Here is a 27005-nt window from a genome sequence, read left to right as displayed (position 1 = left end):
GAAGAGGAACAACCATGCAGATAAAAATGTCGCACAGCAAACCCAGGGGGGTTGGGGGGGGGGGGGGGGAGAGGCACCAGAGATGCCATTGTCAATTGGAAAAGAAAGCCATAACAGCCTACCTGAGACAAGCGAGACTGTGTCTTTCTCCCATGAGACAACAGTGATGTATGCCTCCACAGAGGAGGGGATAATGCACTTGAACACTGCTACATTGCCTCTCATGGCTTTCTGGTCCTCCACACGGACTGTATAGGGTTCCCGTAAAACTGAAGATAGAAGAAGAGGTTTCATTAAACAAGTCATAATCACACATCCCATCCACTTCCTCAGTTAGCACTGCAAAGTTCTCCCAGGAAAGTTACTCAGGTTGTAAATTCTTTTGTCTCAGTAAATGATAGAGTTTTGCAAGGCTAGTTTCAAATTAATATGAAAGCATTCCCAGATCTTTTTGTTTCCTCAAAATCTGCATTTCACCATATTTCTGTGTTCTTCCCCTACCTAATTCTGAGGGCAAGGAGAAAGACTTTTGTAAGAAGTGCATATTTATATGGGTAAATGGTGTTATGCCTTCTATTACTTGTCTAGTTTCTCATGCCACATTTCCCATCACAAATTGTTTTCTGCTCTATCAAAGGGTACAAAGTACATACGAGTACTGTGTGTGAATTAGACATCCAGAGGGTAGAAGAGAAGGTCAGTGTCACTTAGGATTTTGAAGAAGTGAGAACCGAAGGAGAAAATCGATGGAGGTGACAAGCAGAAAAAAAGCAAGGTGTCTCAGAAACACAGAGAAATGATCATAGGTAAGGCGAGAGCTATATTCAATTGACTAGCACTGAGAGAAATAGGTTAATGGTAAGAAAACAGAAACTATGATTCAGAGCTGTATTAAAAAACAGTATCAGGGCACTTAGATCCAGGTTATCATTTGTCTAGCATCTGGAAGCATAAATTTAATGGGCAAAGAGAAAGAAAAACAACTGGAGAAATCCTTCACACTAAACTAATATTGCTGGGATGAGATGAAGTTGCATTGGGTAGCAGAATGGAAAGAAGGAAAATCCTGGCACTGAAATATTTCAATGAAGAATGAGGGGTGAAAAATCCTGTGAGCAACAGTTAACGGAGAAGGTGGTAGAGCAGAGAAGAAACAGATGTTGTCTACTACAAGAAATAAATGGGTGAGGCAGGAAGCACAAGCAGCAGCATAGACTCTCCACAGGACCATAAGATCAAGGTGCAAATAAAGAAATCACCACAGCCAATACAGTTATATATCTGAGGTGATGAACAAAGTTACATATCTTGAAGTGACAAACAGTTTCAATGAAAATAGGGGTGAATGTATTGCAAAAATGACGTGCGTGTCCGAGGCATGTATACGCCTGAGGGTAAAAGTTATTGGGAAGAACAACCCCAGTGCAGCAGTGTAACCAAGTCAGCAATGCTGAACTGCCACATTACAGTCCCATTTCTTGCCTACATATCCTGCCCACAAACATATACCAAGCTCTGCCAATTACATTTAACCACATTGATTCTAGACTGAAGAGTCAGTAAATCCTTTGCAGAGTTTATAAAAGTATTTCTATACACCAGGAACACTGGAATTTCTAAATGCTAGCCTCACTTACAATGTATTTTAGGAAAAAAAGGCAAATTACTGAAATGTAACTGTAGTTTTCACAAATGCAAAGAGCATCAGGTTTTCAAGTCCAGTGCTACCACTGTAAAAGGGAAGACTGAAGTTCTCTATTCCAAACAAGACTATAGCAATATAACAATTAGGAAATCTAACCAAAAGTAAATAAATCTAATTTTAAATTAGATACCTTTTTAAAAACAAAACAAATCCATCTTCTATGATGAGACACACCACTAATTTTTAAAAAAGACAAGAATTAGTTTTAAATCAAACGTTAAGTTTCTTAACCCTGTAATAAGTGCTGAACTGATATTATAAGCATCTTTAACGCAGTGACTTTACAACATTGGCTGCCCTGTGATGAAGCAGCCCCCTAATCTTGTTCTACACTGGAGGGGATGACAGAGAGATCATCTTAATGAGGCTGACTTTTGTCTAATGTTCATGCTCCAGCCATCATGTGCAGAAAAGGCTTGTTTAGCGGTAATATCCTAACACACTGCTGAAGGTATTTCTATTTTTTCAGAACAGTTGGCCATTTTGAAAATCTGACCAGCTGACCATTTCAGTAAAAGCAAACACAGAAACCCTATGTGGGACACAAAAACTGGAAAGAGGTTTATTCATTTCCTTGCTTTAAAAGTTTACATTATTGTGATTTCAGAGGCCCCTCAGTTATTTCCAGATCATAGTTTTGCCAGTTCCCGTGAATTACTTTCTGATTTTTTATATTTTTTTTTAAATCCCAAGTCCCCAGGTCATGAATTTATATAAGAATTTCAGCCTTTGCTAAAAAGATATATTCTTCCCTGCCTTGATTGCACAGGAAAGCTTGAAGATGAAATGGAGATATGCACCTTTACTCTCATGTGGGACTGGCCTGGAAGAGGTTTAGATTTAGGTGTCTAGGTGTGCGGGTTATGGTTTTCTGGGCGCTGGGGATGTGTGTTGCATTGTATGCAAAGTTACATACAAAACCACAATTACTATCATCTGTGAGCTGGAACCCTTATATCTGCTTCAGACTTTCTCAGGTTGACTGTAAGAATGGGCAGAGCTATACTAGTCTTTGTATGATTCTGCTATGATCGGGTGCTCCACTGATTGCTTCTGTATTCCTAGGAAATCCTACTGCTGTTGGAGAGCACTGGAAGGAGGAGGAGACGGAGAAGAAAAGAGATTAGAAAAGGCGCCCCAAAAATCAGGCTAATTAGGGCCAATCTGAAACTGTATACAGAATTCACATGAACAGAAATATAATTGAAAGTAACACACAAATGAAGTTTATCACTTCATATTTGAGCAACACAGGGTTTATCATCTGAACATAAAATACACTTACTGCTATGTGCAGAAGACTCTCAAAAATTGTATTTTCCTATGATTGGGGGATTACACAAGCCTTTGGAAAAGATACTCACTAACAGCTATTTTCTGCCATCAGCACAATGACAGCTCTGACACACAATATGAATTGATATGAAGGAAGGGGACTTGTTTAACTTGTTATCCAAACCCCAGATTAGCTGAGAAATTGAATCATATGGAGAAATGAATGGCTCCAGGCTAAAAGGCTAAAAAGGGAAGGAAAAGGGGTAAAAGGGGCATTTCTGACTTGGCCGAAAAGAGTCGTTAGCTTGTGAGTCAAACAGCTACAACCACCTACTGCAAAGCCTTTTTGCCAGGTCCTTCCATCTGCGATGTTTATTTCCTAAGCAGAGCAGGAAGACTTCTCTTGGGGTTCCATGGATAAATGGGTCAATGCTGAGCAACGGACATAGCTGCATCCAGTCATCTATATCATATGCTTTTACAACTAAATGAACACCAGTTCAGAGCCTTAGCTAGCAACGCTGCAAGTTTTAGCCTCCTCTACATCACCACGTTAGTGTATTAAAGAAATAGAAAAATTGGAAACTAATACTGGAAAAAATGCTGCCTAAAAGATGCTCAAAATTCAGATACATTAACAAATCCACAAAGGACAAAAAAATATTATGTTCTCTCTAAATATAATTCTGTCAGACAACTTGTCCACAAATCCATTAAAGTAAAACCAAAAGCACAAAACCCAGAACTAAGTTCCAAACTTAAAGTTAGTTACTATGTATTCTTATGAATCTTTGGTTTTCAGGTTTTTTTGATCTGTGGACAACTAAACATTTTCAGAAGAAACATAGACCATTATAGAAACTCCACATATACGTAATGTGAACTTGCTTCTACTAGTCACTTCTCGTGCAAGAAAACCCACTTTTCTAGACTAAAATTTTAATAAGGCAGATGAATTTCATGGAAACCTGTTTTTTATTCTTGCCTTCTAATTGTCTACAAACTACAGATCTCTGAATGTTAATTTATTGTTAAGAAGAAGAGAATACTTTCTTTCATTTGAAAAGAGAGTCACAGACAGATCTACTTGCTAACTGTTCAGTTTTCCCTATGTAACTCCCGTGAAGGCATATCTCCAAAGGAAAGATACTTCTTTTCTGAGAAAAGACTAGCATAGCTCCAACAACAACAAAGAGGTTGTGAAGATTTGCATTAGCCAAGGGTCAGCTCCCAGACTAGCTTTTGTTTGTTTGTTTGAATATTTTAATTAACAGAAATGGGTAGACAAAACCTTCAAAAACTATGCAATCATGTGTTTATGTGTTGTAACAAAAGGCCTGATTTTGATCCCACTCTAATTCTCTGCTGGCTGACCCAGTCTGCACAGAGTCAGTATAGAAAACAGACGCAAAACCATTATGCTCATTTGCATCTTTTCACTTAAACAGAAAGCACTGCCTATGGACCAACATCAGTTGCTGAATCGTTACACGGGACACGAGTTTCTCTCTCAAAACAAAGCACAACTGAGTACAAGCAAATGAGAAGGGATGTGATTAGGCAAGCATTCCTCTATTCTTTCAACCCCTATACAAAACCCAAAGACTGCATCTTTTTCTCTCACGGCTCTTTAATGAGTAAGGATGGTCTGATTAATGATTTAATTATCTGTTCATTTTTTCCTTATATTTGTGCAGAAGCCCAACTGATTATGATCTTTGAAAAACTAACTTTTCTCCACCAAAACAAATCAGAACAGGGAGGAGAGGGAGGAATCCACTGTTTTACTTAATATTGTGAAGACTTCAGAGATTACACTTCTGGCCGATCTCCTTTGATTCACAGCTGCTGCTACTCTTTGAAACACCCAAGTTTCCTCCCTCCTCAATCCCATTTGAACCCAATAAAGGACTGTACTTACCAGCCTTAATGTGAACATCCTGACTTCTGATTTTCCCTGAAGGATTTTCAGCTGTGCAATAGTAAGTGTTATCATGGATTAAGTTATTAAAGCTTGAAGGAGGGAAGGGGAAAATTTGGAGAGTGCCATTGGGGTGGACGTGGCGGATCCCTGGGACATCGTAGATCTCCTCGCCCGTTGCTAGGTACCATCTGAGCGTCACAGGGGGGATCCCTGCTGCTGGACAGGGTACCAATGTCCCTGTGGTGCTAGCAAACACTACCTCTTGCAGAGATGCATTGACAAAATATAGACTGGCGTGTAGATCTTCACTGAAAACTGCAAGACAAAAAAGAAAAAGAACAGACCTTGAACACCTAAGAAATATCAGATACACACAAAACAATTTGACTGTTACTTGCCACAAAATCAAACGCAATGCCTAGGGAAGGTAATCAAAACATCTGGATCCTAATGCAAGCTCTAATAAAATGTTTCTCATTTTAGAAGAAAATATCCCCAGATTAAACACACTAAGTGGTTTACATCCAAAAGTAAAATGGGAAATCTCTTTCTTTGTAGTGTAAACTGAAATAGATCCGATCACTTTTGCATCTGCTGATGTAGCGTTCTTTGTAAGGCCAGCAAAAATCCAACAGTAATCTACTTTCATGAAATTTCTAGCAACTAGATTTCTGCCTGGAACACAGGCAGTTTCTGATAGCATTTATAAACTTATTTTTTTAGTCTTTCCATGGCAAAACAATTTATAAAGTAATTAAAAAAACCTGAGCAAACAATGAAAAAAATCCCCGTAATTCCTTAATAAGAATAGATGCCTATACTTAATACAGATACAACTTAATAAATACATTATATAATTTGGTCAGATCTTTCTAACAAAGACCTATAAACCTAGGTACAAAGCATGCTTATGATAATCTTGGTTCTGCCATCCATGTGACTGTAGTCGCCCTCCCGACCTTAAACCACAGATCCTGTAACACTGAAAAAAGTTGGTATTGGTCAGAGCACAAGACTAGCCCTCATTCTTCTGAACACTTCTGCCATGGGCTGTTCAGCTGTTACCCGGAGGGCTTGAAGGCTCCAACTGGCTTGAAGGTTCTCTAACATTTCATCCAAAATACCTTCCTAACCCTCTCTGTCCGAGAACATATCAGCATAAGGTATGATTTTTGTTTTCCAATAAATGGTAGGAAACATTACCAATACCACCACTGTGCTGTACATTTGCATATACTGCTTACTTGTAAAAAAACTTCCATTTTTGGTTGACACAAACACAGAAATTTGCATATTTCACTATATCTTGAATGCAGTACATTCTGACATGATTTTCTAAAGCAAGTCTGGTAAAGAGTAAGTTTTTGAAAAGGTGACCATAGTGCATCAGGCCCAAGTGAACATCAGTGAGACAGATTTCAAGGTTAGCCTTCATTTGCACAAGATGGATGCTCTTGTCCTGCAGAAATAATTTGCAATCCCAACGCTAAGTCATGAAATTCCTTGTCTACCTCTGCCACTTAGTCTTACAGTAGCTTGGAGCACAAAATGGACTATTTTTTCCTTCTCTCTTTTGACATCTTGAGGAGATATTAGCTGGGAAGATATTCTTTCCTAAATATCATCTTGATATTGACCATCAGGAGAGACGACCTCAAAAAGAGAGTGGAACTGGCTCTGGGAATCCCTAGAAAGAAAAAAGTAAGAGACAGCCTCCTGAAGCAATAGGGAAAGATGTCTGGCATGCAGGAGGCAGCCAGACAAACGGGCATCACAGAGCAGGATGAAAAGGACTTGGAGATTCAGAAAGAAGAAATCTCAAACACTGGAGCTGACAACTCCCTGCATATAGATGAGACAGGTGCTAGTGCAGAATAAAGTCCCTTGCAAGAAACAAGTTCTTCCTAGTTGGCGTAGCCCTAGGAGAGACTTGGGTATTTGGAGAGCAAAAATAGGCATAATAAGACTAAGCACAGAAAGAAGCAGGGCTGAATAAGATGGTGCCATTTTTACATAATCACATTTCTAATTATAGTTGTACTTTGAAGCAGAGAACAGTATTGTTGGTAACATAATAGAGAACTAAAATTTGGCATTGTTCATCTGCTGTACAAGCTATTCTGTACAAATACAAGTGAAACAATCAACAGGGCATTTTAATTTCCATTGCCCAACAAGACATTCATATAGAAGTAATAAATACAGTTCACATTTGCCAACTTTTATTATGCTATACTGCTTCTTAACAGACATTCACGTAAAACTGGTAGATTTGCTGGCCAAGAATAAAGAGGTGAATACCAAATTGCAAACGCCATAAAAATAGAGAATATCAGGAACTATGTTTGACACTTCCACAGAATCTTTCTAATCAAAATGCAGCACAGCTGAACTAGAGACTCATACTAGCAGCACATAACAATGATTTTTTCCAGCTGCTTTGTATCCCCTGTAGAAGCTTTCACTACTTTTGACAAACTTTCCATCCATCAGCCTATACAATAGTGCTTCATTTTAAAAGAGCATCTGGTACACATTCTTCTTAACAGCAGACACAAACACACTAAGATCCCTGGAAAATAATTGCAGTGCTATAATACACACATATATACACAATGCTGACAATCCAGATGCGTTTTGTGGTGGAAAACAATGTGTAAGCTACTTGGATACATTCGACAACAAAAATGGGATTTCAGAATCTTTTATTAAAAAGATATTTCTCTGTAATGTTCCATAGGAAGAAAGTGATTAGCTGAATAGCAGAACAAGTGATATATCAAAACCTAATTGAAACTGAGACAAGTCAAAGACGATATGTAATTATATGTTACTTAATGGTAAAATATGATCTAACTAAACAGCATATTTCACGGTAAGCAGAAGCAAGCTCAGACTAAAAGTTGCAAGGGAGAGCAGTAGGGAAAGTTGATGAGAGTTATAGATGTAAAACAGTGAAGAGAAATACCTCAAGAACCAAAAAAAAAAAAAAAAAAAAGGAAAAAATAGAAGGGGAAAAAAAAATCAGACAGGTTCTACCAACTGCCTAAATGTTATTCTGAAAACAAGGCTTTTGAAGTATTTTGTCTCCAGAACAATGGCTAAAATTGCAAGAGCCCAAGCAAACAGTCACAGGCCTGGCCCCACAGCCTGCTCTGCAGGAATGGAGCTCTGCAACACCTCTAAGCCAGAACTGAAACGGCTTGCAGTTGAGTCTGACTACGCTTGGTCTGGACAGAGATGACATCAGCATTTTCAAAGAGATGACATCAGTTAGCAGTCCAAGAGAAGGAAAGTCAAAGATTCCTCCTGAACAAGGTTTATTTATTGCTGAAACCAGTAATACTTGAAGGAAACAGGAGGCAGCCTGCATCTCAGCAGCACTCAGTGGATGCCCCAACTGAAATGACAAAATGACAGTCTGCACATGCAGGTACGTCAGGGCAATGAGGCAAAGACCTATGCCCTTAACTGTGTGGTTAAAGGAGCACATGAACAGTTTAACAGATCAATAGACACATGACAAGCGACTCTTCTTGAATCTCAGGTTAAATAGATACCATCATCTTACCCGTATAACAAAGGAGGGAAGGAGGGAAGGATACATTTTTTGCAAGTGTAGTCAAAATGCCTTAGACTCAACCACTTGAAGCAATAAGGAGAACTGACAAAGTATAATAGTCAAGAAAATTTCTCCTGCTTTTCGGGGGAGACAGCACTACCGCATTGTGCCTAGCAAAGTACCAGCCAGAAACAAAATTTCTTTTAGCACTTGAGAAATCACCAGTCAAGTAAACTGGCTTATCTCATGACAAGCTGGTCAGTGGGGCTGCAAGTTGATCACACTCAGAAACCGAAAGTGAGACTGAGCACTGTATAGCCAGTCTGGGTAGATGTAACCAGACTGGACAGAGATAGGTATAAAGATCTGGGCTGGGCTTTGCATTGCTATACACATACCTATTGGCATAGCTAGGACTGAACTTGCTTTTTTGGTTTGTACAGAGGTGACCTTTAATCTTTTCTGGCACATCGCTCCTTCCTCCAGGTCTCCAGGGTGTTGCAGCTCCTACATATATACCTGCTGTGCACTTGAATGTCTTTTATAAGGGCCTAGCAAATAACACTTCTGATATTTCTGCCTGTAAGGGTGACATTTGTCAAGGCTTCATTCTATATTACACAAGACAAAACAGGCTGAAACTGGTGCTCCACAATCCTCCCTTTTAATGGGCAGAAGGAGGTGTCACTAAGACATAAGAGAGAAGATGCTACATTTAAACTACTACACTGGATCAGGCTTGGGCTTGCTCTGTGTAGCATCTTGAGTCCTGAAGGGATCAGCATCAGCTGCAACAAAGAGATGAAAGATGACAAGCAAAAGCAAACTGTGAAACTAGAGGAGGTCCTCCTCTTCCCTTTCTCCACCATTCTCTATGTCCCCCTTCAGACTTCTTCACCTTTAAGAAACTACCACAATGACACCTAAAGTGAAAACTTTCATGGAGTTTGCATGTAACATAAGAAAAATTTATATCTGTTCAACTCTGTGCCAAAATGCCATGCAGAGGCTTGGTGTTGTGCATTTCCTTCTCATCACATTCTCCTTCATGTTTTATTAAGTTTAAATAACACACTTGTGATTTTTGAAGCTAGTTTTTTGTACCTCACAGTAGTCCAAAGCCCTCTTTCCATATTCTGCAATTGACCACTTAAAGCCCCAGTTTTCTCTTCAGTTCTTGAAAGAACTGAAATACCTTTGGGCAACAGACAATTCAACATATTCAAAAATATTGATAAAATATCTCTGAACAATTAATTGATACTTATATTTAAATTACCTTCCCTGTCCTTTTCAAAGGCTAAATACTATTCCTGTAATGCTTATGCAAGGGTAAAGTTTCACTTTCAAAACAGAGGGGAAATTATTTCTCATCCTTTTGATTAATCAAATCCAGCATGAAATATTTATATAGATAAAATAAAAGATATGAATCAAAGTGAAAGTCTGGAGCAAAGAGACCACTGAGATTATTTAGATAAAATAAAAATCAGAGTAGAAAAGATAAATTATGTAATTAAGCAGTTGACTGCTATCCTGCACTACAGAAGGTTTATAGCAACGGCCTTAACTGTCTTGCAGTGGAACCTCAGGTTTGCCACAGCCCTGGACAGTAATATTTCCTCTCCTTTCCTCCTCAGTGATGTTGTGATTGATGAACTGGGCAACAATCAAGTATTTTCTTTAGATTTAATAGAACGTATAAGGTGTCACCTTAAAATTTAAGAATTTCTCACTGTTATATACCATCAATGTAAACAAAGAAACCTAGAAGCAAACCCAAGGAGTACAATAAAAACATGAAAAATAAAAATAAAAAAGGACATTATAGAATAAAGTCTAAACTTTGCCTCTGTCAGAAATCAGTGATCCAAGAACACCCCTTTTTGAGAAAACTTTTTTCTGGTGCTGACTCTTGCAGTCTGCACTTGGAGTGGTAACCGCCTGGGACCGCTTTCTACCATGATGGGACAGTAAACTCCAGCAAAAGCTGACAGGAAAATTTGCTGCAGGCATCTTCTCAGCCACATAAAGCATGTGCAAAGCAAGATGAGACACCGTCCCTTGAGCAGTTAAGTGACTAGGAACCCAAGTAGTCTCATCAATGCATCAAGCTCCAATCAAAGCTTAAGGAAAACAAAAAAATACCAACAGTCTGTGTGCCTTCTGGAAGATGCTTTTTCCTGAGAGACCCCAGGTATTGTGCCTAGGTTAGGAGTGCAGCTTTTCTGAACATCTTGCACAGCTAATGTGGGATGACAAACACAGCCTAAAGGCAGTTTAGATCCCACTTTGGTGGTGCAAATCACTCACTTCTCTTGGTCTTTCATCTCCACCAGTTAGAAAGAGATTAGGACAACTCTCCCTCTTTCAAAGCATCACATCCTTTGCCAGTTCTGACGCCAGCAATTCCACAATACTTCTCCTGGTTTCAGAAAATTTAAAAGCAAAGCTTTTTTTGTGGTTTTGGGTTTATTTTGGTGGGGGAAGGTGGCACATAAAAAGCAATGGTAGAATCACAGCAAAAAAGACAAAGATGTTCCCCTTCACCCCTAAAACAGGGGTTGGAGGGGTGGAAAGAGAGGCAGAAAAGAGAGATTATCTGCCAAAATGGAAGGAAAAGGAAGAAAAAGCTAACAGGACTGGTGAAAGTCAAAAGGATGCTAACACTCAAGGAAGGATTTTTAAAGGAACTCCTCAGGATCCCCTATCTCCTGAGAGAACTGGTATCAGTGAGACAGCTACTTTTTCACTGGCCTGAAATCAGAGTAGGAAGCAAACAAGAAAACATCATCTTGATCACAAGCCTTAAAAACATACAGCTATTAGGTAGACTTTACCCTTCCTTTGAATGCCTTTGCATCTTGTTTTATTTAAAACTAAGACAAAAGTATGCACGTCTACAGAATTCCACTTGGCATTAAGGAAATATGTATTTGCTTTTTAGATGTTGAGCTTCTCTGTGAAATTTTGGGACCCAAATATAACAAAATAATTGAGAAATTTAAAGAACAGAATTTAAGCCTGATTTTCCATATGATCAGTGAAAAATATTGAAATCCTCATTACAGGGGAAAATAAAGTATTGATTATTCACTGTAAGGTAAAAGACAAATATTTTGTAAGACAACTTAACGGAATTCATGTTAAAAAAAATTGTAAGAAAATGGCTAAAGATATCTAAACAATAAACTATGTTTAAGGGAACTGAATTAACAGGATCATACTACAGGTTAATTACCCTGTCGACATCCAAACAATATAGCATGCTAGGATAATCTTTTTGCATAAACACACACAGAGAACTGATAAATGAAACATTTCAGAGTGCATTTCTCTGCCTTTCAAACCAGTAGTAGAAGCATTACAAACGTAATCACAAATATGCAGATTACTCGGTGCAGAACACAGCCAGAGAAAGGCTGTCTGGGTGGGTGGTAGGGTGTAATGTTAGCAAGCTATGTCACAATTTAGGACATTTCTTATTATTTCCCCTCCCCCCCCAAGATTCCATAATGTATCAACATGACTGAAATTAAAAAAAAAAAAAAAAAAGGCGGCTAGATAAGCTTTTTTCCTTTCCTCCAATATGTCTCCCCTTTCCAAATTAAAAAAAAAAGCCCTTATTTTAAAAGAAGAAAAAACTGATTAGACACCTACAAACAATAATGTTATCACTGCTCAATTATCAAGTAACAGGCTATGCAAAGTGACCTAGAGAAATTACTTCAGCTATTGTGAAAAGATCAGAGTGATGAGGCATTACACTAATCCATCTGTGATCATGTCTCCCTCTAGGGGTTTTATCTAATGACTAACACATAAGGTTGATAAATATTATAAATTTTATTAGAGTAAGGATAAAATGAATGCCCTTTTATGATTTTGGCTTTGATTCTGATGCCGGAGAGGAATTTCATATGCCCCTCTGAATCGGTAAGAATTGAATATTCCTCACTATTTGAGGGGAGGGAGGGTAAAACACAACTCACACACAAGGAATAACTCTCAAATGGAAGCAAGATAGGTATCTTCAAGAACAGAGAACAGGAAAACAGCACTGGATAAAGATGCTCTGACCAGGCTCCAAAGTAAGCCTTACTAAAAGGAACTAAAAGAACAAAGAAAAGAGAAAACAACACTAAAGAAAAATTATGAGAAAATGTTAAAATCAACAGAAAATAGCTTTAATATGGAAAACAAAATGAAATCAATTGCATAAACTGATTTGAGATTACAAACGTAATTAAGAAAGAGATGAGTATGTTAAAGTACTACACTAGTAAAAATAAGTACAAAAGCACCAATAAAATACCACACAAAACAGTTTAAAGTCAAATTAATAATTAAGGCAAGGCAAAAACATTTGTTTGCTCACAGCCAGTTTGATCTCTTTGATCAATGTTACTTTCCTGTAAACTACTGAGAAAAGCAGAAGAAAATCCCAAATTTTTTGTCTGCAGCTGTCATCTCCTACAAAAAGGAAGATAACTTTGCACTGGTCAGATCACAGGTGTTCATGAGAACAATGGGCAGAAAAACCTTTTTTTGTTTCCCCAATAAAAATATATATTCCAGCAACAAATGCTGAAGCATCCACTGCTCTGACAAAACAAATTTTTCTGATACTTCTTACAGAGGCCTCCTAAACAGTGAACAAACAAAAGTGCAAGGAATCTTTTTCACCAATTTTTCAATTAGAAAATGCTAACTTGTCCAAATGTGAGCTTTGCATGGGTGACCTGCTAGTCATCCTTGACAGGCTGACTTGCTGGGCTTGAAGCGAGCCCCAGCACCTGCAGGAGCCTCAATCAGTGCAGGGAAAGGGCAGAGACCCAGTGTACCTCAGAGTAGCACTCTGAAACTGAAAATCTCTGAATTTGACCAAAATGCTCCTTGATTTCTCTTTGCAGTGACTATCAGAGACCCTGATGAAGCCAGATGACAAAGTGAATCCTGACTGCTCCCTGCCAGGCATACCTCCCAGACCTGACATGCAGGCATAGTGGCAAAGGGTGCCCCAGAAAAGAGGCGATGGGGAAGATGGCATCTGGGATGCCAGGTGCCCACCAAAGCTGCTCTATCATTCCCCCTTCTAAGCTGGAGAGGGGAGAGAAAATATAACAAAAAGCTCATGGCTTGAGATAAGGACAGGGAGAGATCACTTGCCAATTACCATCATGAGCAAAACAGACTCAACTTGGGGAAAATTAATTTAATTTATTACCAATCAAATCAGAGTAATGAGAAATAAAACCAAATCTTAAAAACACCTTCCCTCCACCCTCCCTTCTTCCCAGAGCAAAACTTCACTCACGAATTCTCTACCTCCTCCTCCACAGCAGCACAGGGGGATGGGGAATGGCGGTTGGGGGCAGTTCATTACACGTTGTCTCTGCCACTCCTTCCTCCTCAGGGGCAGAACTCCTCATACTCTTCACCTGCTCCAGTGTGGGATCCTCCCTGGGCTGCAGGTGGAGATCTGCTCCCCCGTGGACCTCCCTGGGCTGCAGGGGGACAGCCTGCCTCACCGCGGCCTTCCCCACGGGCTGCAGGGGAATCTCTGCTCTGGCGCCTGGAGCACCTCCTCCCCCTCCTTCTGCACTGACCTGGGGGTCTGCAGGGCTGTTTCTCTCACATGTTCTCACTCCTCTCTTCGCCAGCTACAGTTTCTTGTTGTGCAGTAATTTTTCCCTTTTCTTAAATCTGTTCTCCCAGAGGCGCTACCACCGTCACTGATGGGCTCGGCCTTGCCCAGCGGCGGATCCATCTCGGAGCCGGCTGGCACTGGCTCTGTCAGACACAGGGGAAGCTTCCAGTAGCTTCTCACAGAAGCCCCCCCATAGCCCCCCCGCTACCAAAACCTTGCCATGCAAGCCCAATACAGGAGTTGAGGGGCAGTTGCAGGCAGAGGCCTTCCCTCTGCCCCTGGACATCCTTCTCCTCCTCCCATCCCCTGAGGGGAAAGAGTAAGGGAATAAGAAAGGGTTAGCAATGTAGCTGGAATGGAGAGCATAGGGGAAGACTGGGACAGGCCCATTATCAGAAATTTATGTCTTCCTCATATAAAGAAAGGCTCTGAGGGAATCGGGAGTGTGTTAATTTGCAAAATGTAAAATTCCAAAATTGTCCAGTACAAAGAAATTGAGTTATTCACTCACTTCACTCTAGCAAGTGCCTACTTTCACTGGTCATCCCAGAGACTTGGCTTAACATATGGTAAAATAAAAAAATTTGAAGCAAGATGCTTTTCTTGGATGTTTGACTTTTTCATGCTTGTCCTGGTTTTGGCTGGGATAGAGTTAATTTTCTTCATAGTAGCTAGTATGGGGCTACGTTTTGGATTTGTGCTGAAAACAGTGTTGATAATTCAGGGATGTTTTAGTTATTGCTGAGCTGTGCTTACCCAGAGTCCAGGCCTTTTCTGCTTCTCACCCCACCAGCGAGTAGGCTGGGGGGGCCCAAAAAGTTAGGAGGGGACCCAACTGGACAGCTGACCCCAACTGACCAAAGGGATATTCCAGACCATATGATGTCATGCTCAGCACATAAAGCTGGGGGAAGAAGGAGGAAGGGGGGACGTTCAGAATTACGGCATTTTTCTTCCCAAGTCACCATTAACACGTGATGGAGCCCTGATTTCCTGGGGATGGCTGAACACCTGCCTGCCCATGGGAAGTGGTGAATGAATTCCTTGCTTTGCTTGCATGCGTGGCTTTTGCTTTACTTATTAAAATGTCTTTATCTCAGCCCAAGCGTTTTTTCACTTTTACCCTTCCTATTCTCTTCCCCATCCCACTGTGGAGGGAGTGAGCAAGCAGCTGTGTGGTGCTTAATTGCCAGCTGGGGTTAAACCACAACAATGTTGAAGCAGTCTTATAAATTGTTACTATTGCTACTGCAGTACAAAGCTGGGGGGGGTGGATCAAAATAAGAATATAGTCTACGGCAAGTATGGATGAGCTGGTTAGGTTTTGCACTGTTTTAACACATATGATTGCATAATTGGCATCACTCAGAAAGCCAAAATTCTTTCCACAGTGTATAATCTCCCAGTGCAGAACTGCTTCCTATGTAGCATGCTGTGTAATGGCAGCCAGTATTTTAGGGCCAGTTTAAAATTGCAATGTGTCCACCAAAAGGAAAAGAAAAAAAAAAAAATTTATGCTTTTTCAAATTGCTAACTCTGATTCAATGTACCAGTGCTCAACCTTTTATTCCAAAGGGGTATTCATTTGAATCAGTTTCAAAATCAGAACCACTAATGAGGGTAATTAAGTATGCAATTGTTTTTGCCTTCAAAAAATGATCACTATAGAAAAAAGCACGCAGTGTTACATTATCATTCTCACAGGACAGATACTTCCATTAAATCAAAGCAGGCTTCCACAATTAAAAGGTCCTCAGGTGAAACCATAAAAAAAGCAGAACCCACAAATGAGTTGCATCTCTGGAAGGGGGAGAAGTGTGGGTTTTGGTGGAGTGCACTGTAGAGACCTGAGTGCACAGACAAATGCTGAGTGGCAAATGCAATAGATGCAAGTGATGGGAGCCTTTAATCAGTTAAAAAGCAATAATCTGTTTGTGACTTAAATGCTTACTTTTAATTATGTGTTCAATAATGGATTGTATGAAAGAGTAGATGTTATTGTGGGATAGACATTCCAGTTTGGGCTACAGACTACCAAAGTAAGATGTGTAGGTAAGGTTCTTTTCCCTTATTTAAGCAAAGAGAGAGAAACTGAAAAACAAGACAAATAAATAATTATCAACTTGGGGGCAAAAAATGTACATCTTTGCTTTTTGAAGCAAGAGCCAATGCATAACCTCAACTCCAGTCATTCCTCCCATAAAGAACACATTGCAAGAACACCAAAAGCAACCAGACAGAAATGGGAGAAGAGCATTGGATTTATTTTTTCCTCACAAAAATATTTTATGAGCAAGAGAAAAAGATAATTAACTGTGCCACAGTTCTGAAAAATTGAATTAATCAATATTTGTATAGCTTTTCTTTTGACTGATTTACAAAATTATAACTTTTTCCATAAACAGAGTCATTACTTACAAGGATTCATTGGCTGAGATCTACCAGATTTCAGTCTGGGGCTTGTCTGCAAATGCTGCAGCTGACCTAATGCTTTCTTATAGTGTACTGCTGGCCACCTGTATCATGTTCTAATAGGACAACAGAGTTTTACAACTAAACAACAGCAAAGGCTAGCATACTCCTCATTGGACCTATGCGGAAGAGTCAAAATTTCAAAAAAGATCTCTTCCACACAAAGATGAAAGTAAAACAGATCAAAATTTTCAGTGAAAGTAATTAAGTGGCAAGATGCTTCATTGAATTATGTGAGGCTATATTTTAGACGAGAGCAGTTAGCTACATTATGAGTCCCACAGTCTGGTCACTCCTCTGTCATCTTTCCCACAACCCAGATGAATGCTCTAATACTCACGCAAGCCAGAGGCTACAAGATCTTTCATCTGGATGCAGAAAAAAGCCAGGACACCCTTCTGGGATGGGTTCTTACTCTCTGATTTCTCAGGTGGGCAACCTCCACTTGCAGTGAGTGAGTGAGCCCTACTGCCAGAGTTAGTGTCCTACCAGACCAAGCAAGACTTCCAATCACCAAGCTATAGGAAGCTAGAGAAGGAAAAAAACCCAAAATGTCAAGAGATTTGTAAACCCCAACCTCTCAGTTCCATTATTCCACACCATGGTTATTACCAAGTATCCTCAAAAGTGACCCACAAAAGCTAAGTCAGCTAATTCCTCTCATGCCTTCAAGAAGCCTTCAGGAGCCCTTGGTAGTAATGATTACAAGTTCAGTGGGCTCCTGCATCTACAATCTGGAAGCAATCTTTGTTATCAGAGCTGAAAGTTGACTCTGCTAAAAGTTTCTGTAAATCCAAAGCAGGGCTGAACATGTTCCACAGAAAGCTCTATCCCAAAACTATGAGAGGAGAAAAAGGAGAAGAAAAACAGAGGGAAAGATCTGGATGATGCCCAGCTGTATCCCACTCCCCCTCTATGCTCAACCACTTGTGGGGGAAAAGTATATTCTCCTTGGACAGACTCAGCACTGGGAGAAACAATATTGCCCCAAAAGAAAGAGAAAAATGGAGGTCTGGCATTTGGCTGAGCCTGCACAACTTCTACCCAGACACCATCAGTGAGCTCATCCAGTAAGTACAAGCATGAGAATATGAAACACATGCTGACAGGCATCAGCATACAAAGCACAAGGTTTTATTCTAAGAAGTCACTAAGAAACATTGCTAAATACCTTGACACTAAAAGAAAATGCAGAAAGAATTAGGTCAAAGTTTTGGTGGTACACTATTTCCAATATAGACACCATTTTTCTCACCTGTTAGTTCCTGCTAAAGGAAAATGCAAAACCTGCCCACCAGGGCCATGGGGATAAGCAGAGCACGGGGATAAGCAGAGCAACCACTGCAGTGCTGCCTGAAAAACAGAGTCCTTCCAGACACTACTAGAGACTAGTAGTACTGAAGTCTACTGTATTTCTTAATTCGGAAATGTTGAACAAAACTTGTAGTCTTAAAGGTACCAAGTCACCACCATTACCGCTAGCACATCAAGGATGAAATGTAATATTATTGTGGTGCATCGTTTGCATCACACATCATATAATACTGTGGTATAAGAGCATTTCCAGTCAGGAAGCATAAGTTTACTGCCCCCCACCTGCCCTCCATAATTCTTTCCCTTTCTCAAGCTTAACTGCAAGCGATTTAACCAAGAAAGAGTCCTTATTCCACAAGCCTGCAGAAGCAGAACAAGTCAGGGCACTCAAAAATGCAGGAATGGAAAAAAAATCCTTAGTCACAGGCAAGACAATACCTTCCCTTGCAAATGACTCTGAAGGGAGCAAACCTCTGGGCTCTAGAAATGGCTCTGTGGAGCAAACCTTTGCCTGGATTAGAAATCCCTTCAAAAGCACGGCCACTTGGCATTTGGATTTCCTAGTCTGCTGTACATTTTCAAACATTTGAAGAACATGCAGCACATCTGAAGCATTTTGCTGCGCTAATGCTACTTCTCAACTGTGCTAGATTTTTCCACCCATGGGGACAAGTTCTCAATTTGACTGTATTCTTTCTGACAGTTTGCCTGTCATTTTAGACGATGCTGGCTTGGGCTGAGTCACAGCAACAGCCCGACTGCAGAACAAGACCAGCCCTTCCCCACACACCATACACAGCACCGGCAGAGGAACATGGAGTGAAGAGGGCAGAGCTGCCTGTCTTGCTTGAGGGATGGCTCTCAAGTAATGCAGAGTTCAAAAAAAGGGGACAGAGGAAAAAGATGGTGAAAAAAACCCACAAAAAACATAACTATTACTTCTGGTCAGCAGAAACAGACAGTACCAATAGATCTAAGTAGATAGTCTCACTTCTACCAAAGAAACAGAAGTTGTAATTCTGTACATTTAATAATGAAATTGCTGAAAGGTTCTTGAAGTGATTTGGCCCTAGTAACATCAAAATAAAACCAGTACTTATGTAGGCACTAAGTAGTTCAAATAATACAACACAACAAGGCACAATGAAGAAAAGAAGCATCATTAGCATTTGGTTATTGCTCACATTTTTCCTAAACTGCTTCTGAGATCACCATGATGTACTCATTTTTGTTTAGATCTCACTAAATGAAAAGAAAGCAAAATGTACTAGCATTCATGGCTACTGCTATAGAAGATTAGACCTATGACAAGTTACTGCAACCTTAATAAGAAAAACACCCCAAACCCGCTAGATTTTCACTCTACCCCATCACTTGGAGAAGGAAAAAAAAAAAAGAAAAAAAAAGGCAGATCTGAAACAAGTTTTCAGGATTTAATTTTGTTTCTTAACAAAGCCAAACAAACTATAATTTATGAAATGCTTAGTACTTGAACAACTGCAGTCTACTACTCTGTCATGGGTTTACTATATAATTCATAAAACATAGCATAAGCAGAAAATATTAGTACTTCAAAATACACACAATTCATTACATTTCTTTTACTTGATGACAAGTAAAATCTCAGGAAGTTGGGTTTTGCTGGACAAGGAAGGGTTTTAAGAAGAAGAAATTAAATATATCTAAAATAAATTCAAATGACAATGTCTCTCAATTTTTAGATAGTAACTGAAATGGAGATACTACCAACATAAAAATAAGTTCTCTTAAGAGTATTTTAACATTCTGAATGATCCCAAAATGACATTCAGAGTCTGGAAATTGCAAGTTTAGAATGCTAATCAATCGAGAAATAGAAATATATATGAAAATACTATAAAGATGGCTACAGAATGAGCATATAACACACATTTACATTTTAGATACTCTTGACAAAATACAAGACTAATTTGCTTTGAAGGCCTCTTAGTTTATGTGAAAAATAAGCACATGAAATGCTGACCTGTGACTCAGAAATTCCTGGGTTCTGTTTTAGTCCCCCCATCAGGCTTCCTGCACCACATCAAGGCAATCATGAGCCTCAAAGCCCAACAATAACAAAACCCAGCTTTCTCTGAACCTCAGTGAAATTTGAACACTTAAATACCAGTGACAATGTGTGTTTGGCCCTTTCCTGTGTTATCTAGCACTTTAAAATATAAGTAATAACATTTCACTTCCTCACTCAGGTGCAATGAGAAAAAAAGTCCTTGCACCTTCTTTGCAGCAAATCTCTTACATTTTATAACATCATTAGATAAAGTAATATGCATCATAGCTGAACTTATAAATATCTACCAATACGCTATGTAATGTTATCATCTTTACATTGTGGACTCAGCTTTCATGTGTATTTCTCTTCTCCAATTATATACACTAAAACAGCTGGTATACAGAAGCTTTTTGATAAATGTATCCAAAGGTGTAGTAAGTAGCACCAATGACCTACAGTGAGGGACTGACCCTAGTGAAATATTGTTTAAACTTACACCACTAAAGTAACAGCAATATGTATCTCTCACTACATTGTTGTAAGTTCAGTCTAAACAAATCTGTTCCCTTCCAGCTTCCCTAGCAGAATACTTTACAAAGACCATGCCTTAAGAATAGCTGCATGGACTCATTTATTTTGTTATCACTTTTGGCAGTAGGATGACAGTGTTCTACATAAATCTTAGTGAAACGAAAAAGAATTCTTAAGTCTTCAGTTTCTTTAAAAAAAAAAAAATCAATACCATTTTTTGCATAACAGTAGAACAAGATACTTTACCAAAAGTCCATATACACATCATCTGATAAAGGATGTTTAGGGAAGAGTCTGTCACAGTCCTTTCTTAGTGGCGACAGCTAATTTAAAGTCCAATATTACATAACTAACTAGAATTACCTTTTCTGTTTGCAGTGTTCTGCACTCATTTTCTTCTCCACATGCCATTTTATTCCCAATTATTGCATGATCTTTCTCTTTCCAGTTCTACTTATGTGCAAGTTGGGCTATCTTGAATATTGTTCCATCACAAGGATTTAATATTTATAACCTTCTTCAGTTTGTTTATGCATATGTTGAACAACTGATAAACCAGCACAGATCCCTGACAGTGTGTTCTCTCCAGCATGAAAATCAATTATATGTTTCCTATTTCTTTTCTAGCCTATCATCAATCTACATGAGGACCTCTCTTACCCCGTGGCATCTTTCTTTCATACTATTTGATATGACACTTTGATGAACTCTTTAAAGATCTGGTTATGTGATACTGACTACATTCTCCTTGCCACCTGCTTTGATTCCCCCCCCCAAAAAAAAAACCAACAAACTGTAATAATTTGCAAGGCATGGCTTTCCTTCGCTAAGGCTGTGTCAGACTTCTTTCCCCAGTATGTTGTATTTACCTACATGTTCTAAAAACTTTGTTCTTTCTTAAGAGCTACCTATAGTTCTCTACCTTAGTCCTTTAAAACAACAAAACCCCCTGACATGAAGTACCCAAAGAAAAATAGCAATTCTAAGTCAATATAAGCAAAAGGTTACAGCAGTCACCATTTTTCCAAGCAATTATACATCTATTTTTGTTTTTAACTTTATCTATTTTGATTTGTAACTCCTGAAGGAATCTTATCCATGGCTGGTGATTCATTGGCATTCAATGGATTAGTTCCTTCTAGAATTTCTTTCACTTACAATGCAGTTTTGGATCATTCCTCAGAACTGCCTTCCAAAGAGAATGACAATGCTGAGGAGGTTGGCTCACTTCCCCCTTGAGACACAAGGTGCACAGAGTGATTGGGTTTTCTAGTTAAGCTGTGCAGCAAAATCTAGCACACTTATCCTGGCAATGGACTTAAAAACTGCTCCTGTGAAACCTACCCATTTGCAGGCAGTTTAGGTCTTGAGAAATGCCAGTGCAGATAAATCATGCAACTCAAGTGCAGTAGGTCTGACATGTCTAGTTTTGGATCTTCTGTACCCTACATCTGGGACCACAGACCAACCAGAGACTGACAACCCCAACCTTAAAACACCTCTGCTGGTGGGAGTATCATAACTGAGAAAGTCAAGGAGAAGGTTAGTGCAGAGAATTCATGTGACTACTGCAGCAGCTTTACTTCCCTAAATACTCCCTTTGCTCCTTCAGCAGGTTCAACTGGTCTTTGATGCATAAGGCGAGCTACTTCTCCAAATCTGTTTTGGTCTGCTTTATTCTGAACAGGCATTTAATTTGGTATGATATAATAACATTTTCTTGTATGTTGAGACACAACACACATTGTGAAGGATGCTTTTAATACCTTTGTGTACTCTCGTGCTTAACTACCTTCAGGTGGGGTGTAAAGGAAAGAATACATCTAATGTCTGGCCCTTTTAGAAGTTTTAAAAATTATTTTAGATTAAATTTCTCACATTGATTCCTTAGTGATTGAATTGCTTTGTCCCAGATGCCCATTTTGAAATACTTAGGTTATTTGGAAATTTTCTAGGTTCACTATTTTTCACCTTCACTTTTTCACCATTTGTCCAAGACTGAAGGACTGAACATGGATGTTTTTCAAGATTTCAGCCCTGGAAGACAAGTTCTCACCCATCATGTGCTCTTCCACACTTGTCAACTCCCCCTAACTTTAAGTTTCAAATCATCTGTTTCCTTGTCCTGTTTTGGTTTGTATCACGCCCCAACTTACTTCTAGAGATTTCCCTTTCCTCTCATAAACCTTACTCCTTCCTTTCAACACTTTTTTTTTTTTCCCCAGTTCAGTTATTGAGGCTGGGCAGATGGTACAAGAGCCTACAATAAAAGGCTAAGTAGAGAGGTCCTACTATTCAGCCTTTTATTAAAACAGTCTACTTCAAGGAAGTCTTTCCCCATACTGTTTCCTGCATTGCTGATACTTCTTAGAACGTTACAGCTGCAGCTCCTACCTCCTGTGCCAGATCAGGGCAAAAACAGTGAGGAAGCACCTTCCCTGGAAGCTCCCAACCATGGCCTGTACCCTTCACCTATCAGCTTCATGGACTGCATTTAAATTGGTGCGACCAAGCTAACCCTAACAAGCTGCAAATGCACCTTTTTCATTCATCAGTCACATTAAATCATAATATTTAAGGCTTAATAAAATGACTCTATGTGGCAAAATAACATCTCCCACACACACTCCTGCTCCTAATCAGTGCTAATTAAGTATCTGCATTATATAAATTGACAGCAATGTAGATTCTGAAGCAGAGTTTAAAGTGTAAATAATGATGAGATAAAGAGATCTTTTGAGCAAAATCAAAGTATCAAGTAGTCATTATGTGTAATCACTATCACAATTTAATGACATTTTGTGCTGGAACAGGAATATGAACAGGAATTAAAGCGCCTGATGTATTTTTTTTTTCCTAAACCGTATGTTTGTCCCAACTGGTTAACAAAACATCAGCCTTTGCTTGTATCTTCAGCAGGTCAGTCTGATACAAATACAGTATCCAAGCGAACTGCAGTGGCAATGGACATGAGATGAGGGGAAGCCGTGTTGTGGCAAAGTTTCTAATATTTATCCTTCTAAACTTGCTGTATCTGTAAGTAACAAGGTTAAGAGCAGAAAACCACAATAGGAGTCTGCTACCCCATCACATAAACAAATCCGCATCTAATATATATGGGTAACCAGAAGCAGATGTGACAGAGATACACAAAACCTGATTAAAGGGGTAAAGGGGAAGCAGACAAAGGAAGAATAAGACTCCTTTGCTTCCATCAACCTGATGGGACAGAGTAGAAGAAAGCATGGAGAACCACTTTTAAACTTCCTATATGTTTGTAAATGGTTTTATTTTATTACCAGTTCAAAGGATAACTAAAAGAGGAATCCACTTTGTCCATCATCACAGCCTTAGCAGGCAGTACGTTTGCAACCATCAGTAAGCTCATTGACTTGAATGGGTTTCTTGATAGCAAGTATTTGTATGACTAGCATTTCCAGGCAATCAAGTCCTGAAAGTGGTGTTACTAATATTTCAATACAGCATCAAGAAAGTAGCACGAGAAGGACAAAGTAAATAAAAGAGAAGGCCAGGAAAACTCAGTGACAAAAAATACTGACTTCCAAGCTGTCATTTCACCCAAAACTTTACATGAAGGGGACAGAACACAAAGGACATGCTAATCAGAACACACCTTATGTAATCTTTAGGAATAGCAGACTGTACAGCAGCATCAGTTGAGTTCAGGGTGTAGACTAATACTATAGGTATCCCCAGGGCCTGTTTGCATGTCCTAATACAGAGCTCCTGATGTCTGAGACCACATGAGCCAGTCATCTCAATTTTGAGGGTCAATCCAGAGACCTTTTTTTCATCTCTCCCTTTCTCCCCTTTCTTCATCCAGATTTTTCATCAATTTTCCCTTTCTTTCATATCCCAATATGGGGGTGGGAGAATTGGAATATCTTTTTCTCCCCCTAAAAGCCTTGCTTCTTGAAACAGACAGACAATATCTCTATTGCCCCATTCTAGGAATGGTAATGTGAATGGTGGGAAGGTATCTGGCATTACTGATTATGATCACCTTAAGCCATTTCCTTGCATGAACTGAAAACACAGATAAGATAAGCTGATGGGTAAATTAAGAAAGGAAGAAATCATAATATTGTCCCTTAGCTACAGAGTTGTTGAGGAAAGAGTTAAAAAAAACAGAACAAAAGTACAAATACTTAAAGTTCCTCATCAAAAAGTCTGGAATTTTTCACTTTGCCGTATCACCTGCAAAGGTGTACACTTCAAACACCTGTTACATTAAAACAGGCAAATTAATAGCCAAATATACAATGCTTGGTAATATAAGGATTATTTTGTCAGATCAAACTGATGGCCCACCTGCAATGCTGCATGGCTGGAGATGACAGTGCAAGGAGCCACAGACATACAGGTGCATAATTATCATTCCCGCACAAAGGCCTTAACCCTATTTTCTTCCCTGTAGTTAAACCACAGGAGAATTGAAAGTTTATATTCCATCCATAATTTGTTTGCATTAGCCACAATCACTTGGGAGATTCTGGCTACCAGTAGGGAATTTCACTCTCTCTTTGGTTGTTCTAAGGTTCCTAGCTTTAAAATAAAAAATAAAAAATAAAATAAAATAAAATGGCACCCAATCAAACCACCTCATCCCATACCCTATATACTGCACATTCAGATTTGTCCAATTAAAAATACTCTCAATCAAACATTCCCAGCTAAATTGTCAGGCACTATAGCATATAAACAGCTAGTTTAACAATCTTTTCAGCAAAATTCTGAACCTTTCGGTTTGCTTTGTTATTCCATAGTGAAACTGAACACTTGGCTTAAGCCTGTACCTATATTTAATGGCCTGTTTTTACTCTCCCATTGATCTGTTGTCATGTTTAATCAAGATGACAAAAAAAAAGAGTAGCAAGTAGGGTAAGCTTCAAGTACTGCACATTTAATTACATGAAGGACTCAGTGGGGAGGAAGGGGATAAATTGACCTTTGTATCAGTTTTCATGAGCTTAGGTGTCCTTTTTAGCCTCCCAGAATGTTAACCCTGAAAGTGGGGAAATAAAGTGATTTTATGTTTGAATTAAACAAAAGGCCACCTTGGGGAAAGGTCTTACGTTTGCATATGATTTTCCTTAATTATTATTATCCATTAAAAAATAGAATAAAAATTAGAGAATACAGGCAACTAGAGAAGGATAGAACAAGAACGAGGGTGGCAAGCAGGTATTTTTAGGTTTTTCTAGTCAATGATTCACTAGCACAGCACCTCCCCATCCTAAACAAGATGCACACACATACATATATAAGAACTATTTTTCACATTACTTAAAAACAACAGCACAACAGTAGGATGTATCATACCGTGTAAATAGAAATCTGATGCTTTCATTGTTCAGAGGATATGACAGTTTCAACAGGGATTTTAAAAGGATCTTAAATTCTTTATTTCTTATCCTTAAGAAGCTTGGAAATAATGTCTTTCTTCCCAATTTCAGCCCTTGGAATCTTTATTCTGTGCGTATATCTCACCAATAAACAAATGCAATTGATCAGGTGGGAAAAAGGCAAGCAGGTCATGCTACACAGACACAAGCACTACACCAAACTGAGCATTTTGACTGAATGTTGTTGTTAAAAGCATAATTAATTTATCTGTTTTCAAAATACACAAATAAACTATCAGATGACTACTAGAACTACTTTGGGAATGGTATGTGAGCTCCATTTTATAGTTCCTAGCAACCTATCCTCAGGTGATGTTATGCATCCCTTCATCTGAAATGTTAAACTTGGAGCACAGATCTTATATTTAAGAGATTAAAAATGATCAGAAGAAAATTAGCCTAAATTTGCCAGTGAGACCTGTGCAAACAGGAAAAGTTAAGTTATCCATACTTTGTTGACATGTAAGTACAGTTTTCCAGTAGGCAATAATCATCATTAGTGTTGTTTATATGGCTGAAATTTGGTTTTATTCTGATAGCAAGCACAGGTAACATTTATAACAGAAAGCAAGGGTATACCTAAACAGCTTGTTTAGGGATTTCAGAATATTAATAAAACAGAAGATTTAGCAATTATGTTCTGCCAAACCTCTGTAAATGCTAGAATTTTATACAGACTTTCTGCAAAGCATATATGTGTTAGCTTTCAATAGAATGGTAGGATGATTCATTAACCTTGTAAAGGACAAGAACATATTTAATGTTAAAACTGGGGACAAAATAAGGGAGGCAAATATATGAAAAAGTCTTAATCTCAGTTGGTTTGCTATCAACCTCATTATTAAAGAAAACATATCTCTGCAGAACAATTTTTTCTTACAGCACAGTATTTATTACAATTGCAACTGCATGTTTTAATCACATAAGAGGAGGGCTTCCCTATGGAGGATGAAGACTTACTCAGATGTAACTTTCTGCAGTAGACACCAGAGAGTTCCTTCACAAGAAGCAGTCTGAGACCAACCATCTAAGCAGAAAAAATAAACTCAGAAGCAACACTGTTTTCAGGTCTACATAAAGACTTTAGAACTGGTGTAAAGGAGGAGAATGAAGG

General features: G+C 38.9%; 1 protein-coding gene across 1 annotated transcript in view; it reads right to left on the bottom strand.

Moving 5' to 3' along the window:
* DSCAM (Down syndrome cell adhesion molecule) overlaps positions 1-8937 on the bottom strand; it is a 402368-nt gene extending 393431 nt beyond the window's left edge. Inside the window, exons 1-3 of the mRNA XM_010580406.1 lie at positions 8865-8937; positions 4902-5219; positions 123-269 (exon numbers count right to left, since the gene is read on the bottom strand). Coding sequence (XP_010578708.1) covers positions 123-269; positions 4902-5219; positions 8865-8937 — 538 coding nt within the window. The remainder of the gene's footprint in view (positions 1-122; positions 270-4901; positions 5220-8864) is intronic.
* Positions 8938-27005: the final 18068 nt, after the last annotated feature.

Source organism: Haliaeetus leucocephalus, unplaced genomic scaffold, assembly GCF_000737465.1.
Source record: "Haliaeetus leucocephalus isolate CR32 unplaced genomic scaffold, Haliaeetus_leucocephalus-4.0 Scaffold702, whole genome shotgun sequence".
Lineage (NCBI taxonomy): Eukaryota > Metazoa > Chordata > Aves > Accipitriformes > Accipitridae > Haliaeetus > Haliaeetus leucocephalus.
The sequence above is the reverse complement of the archived record's forward strand: the minus strand, read 5'-3'. Positions and strand labels throughout refer to the sequence as shown.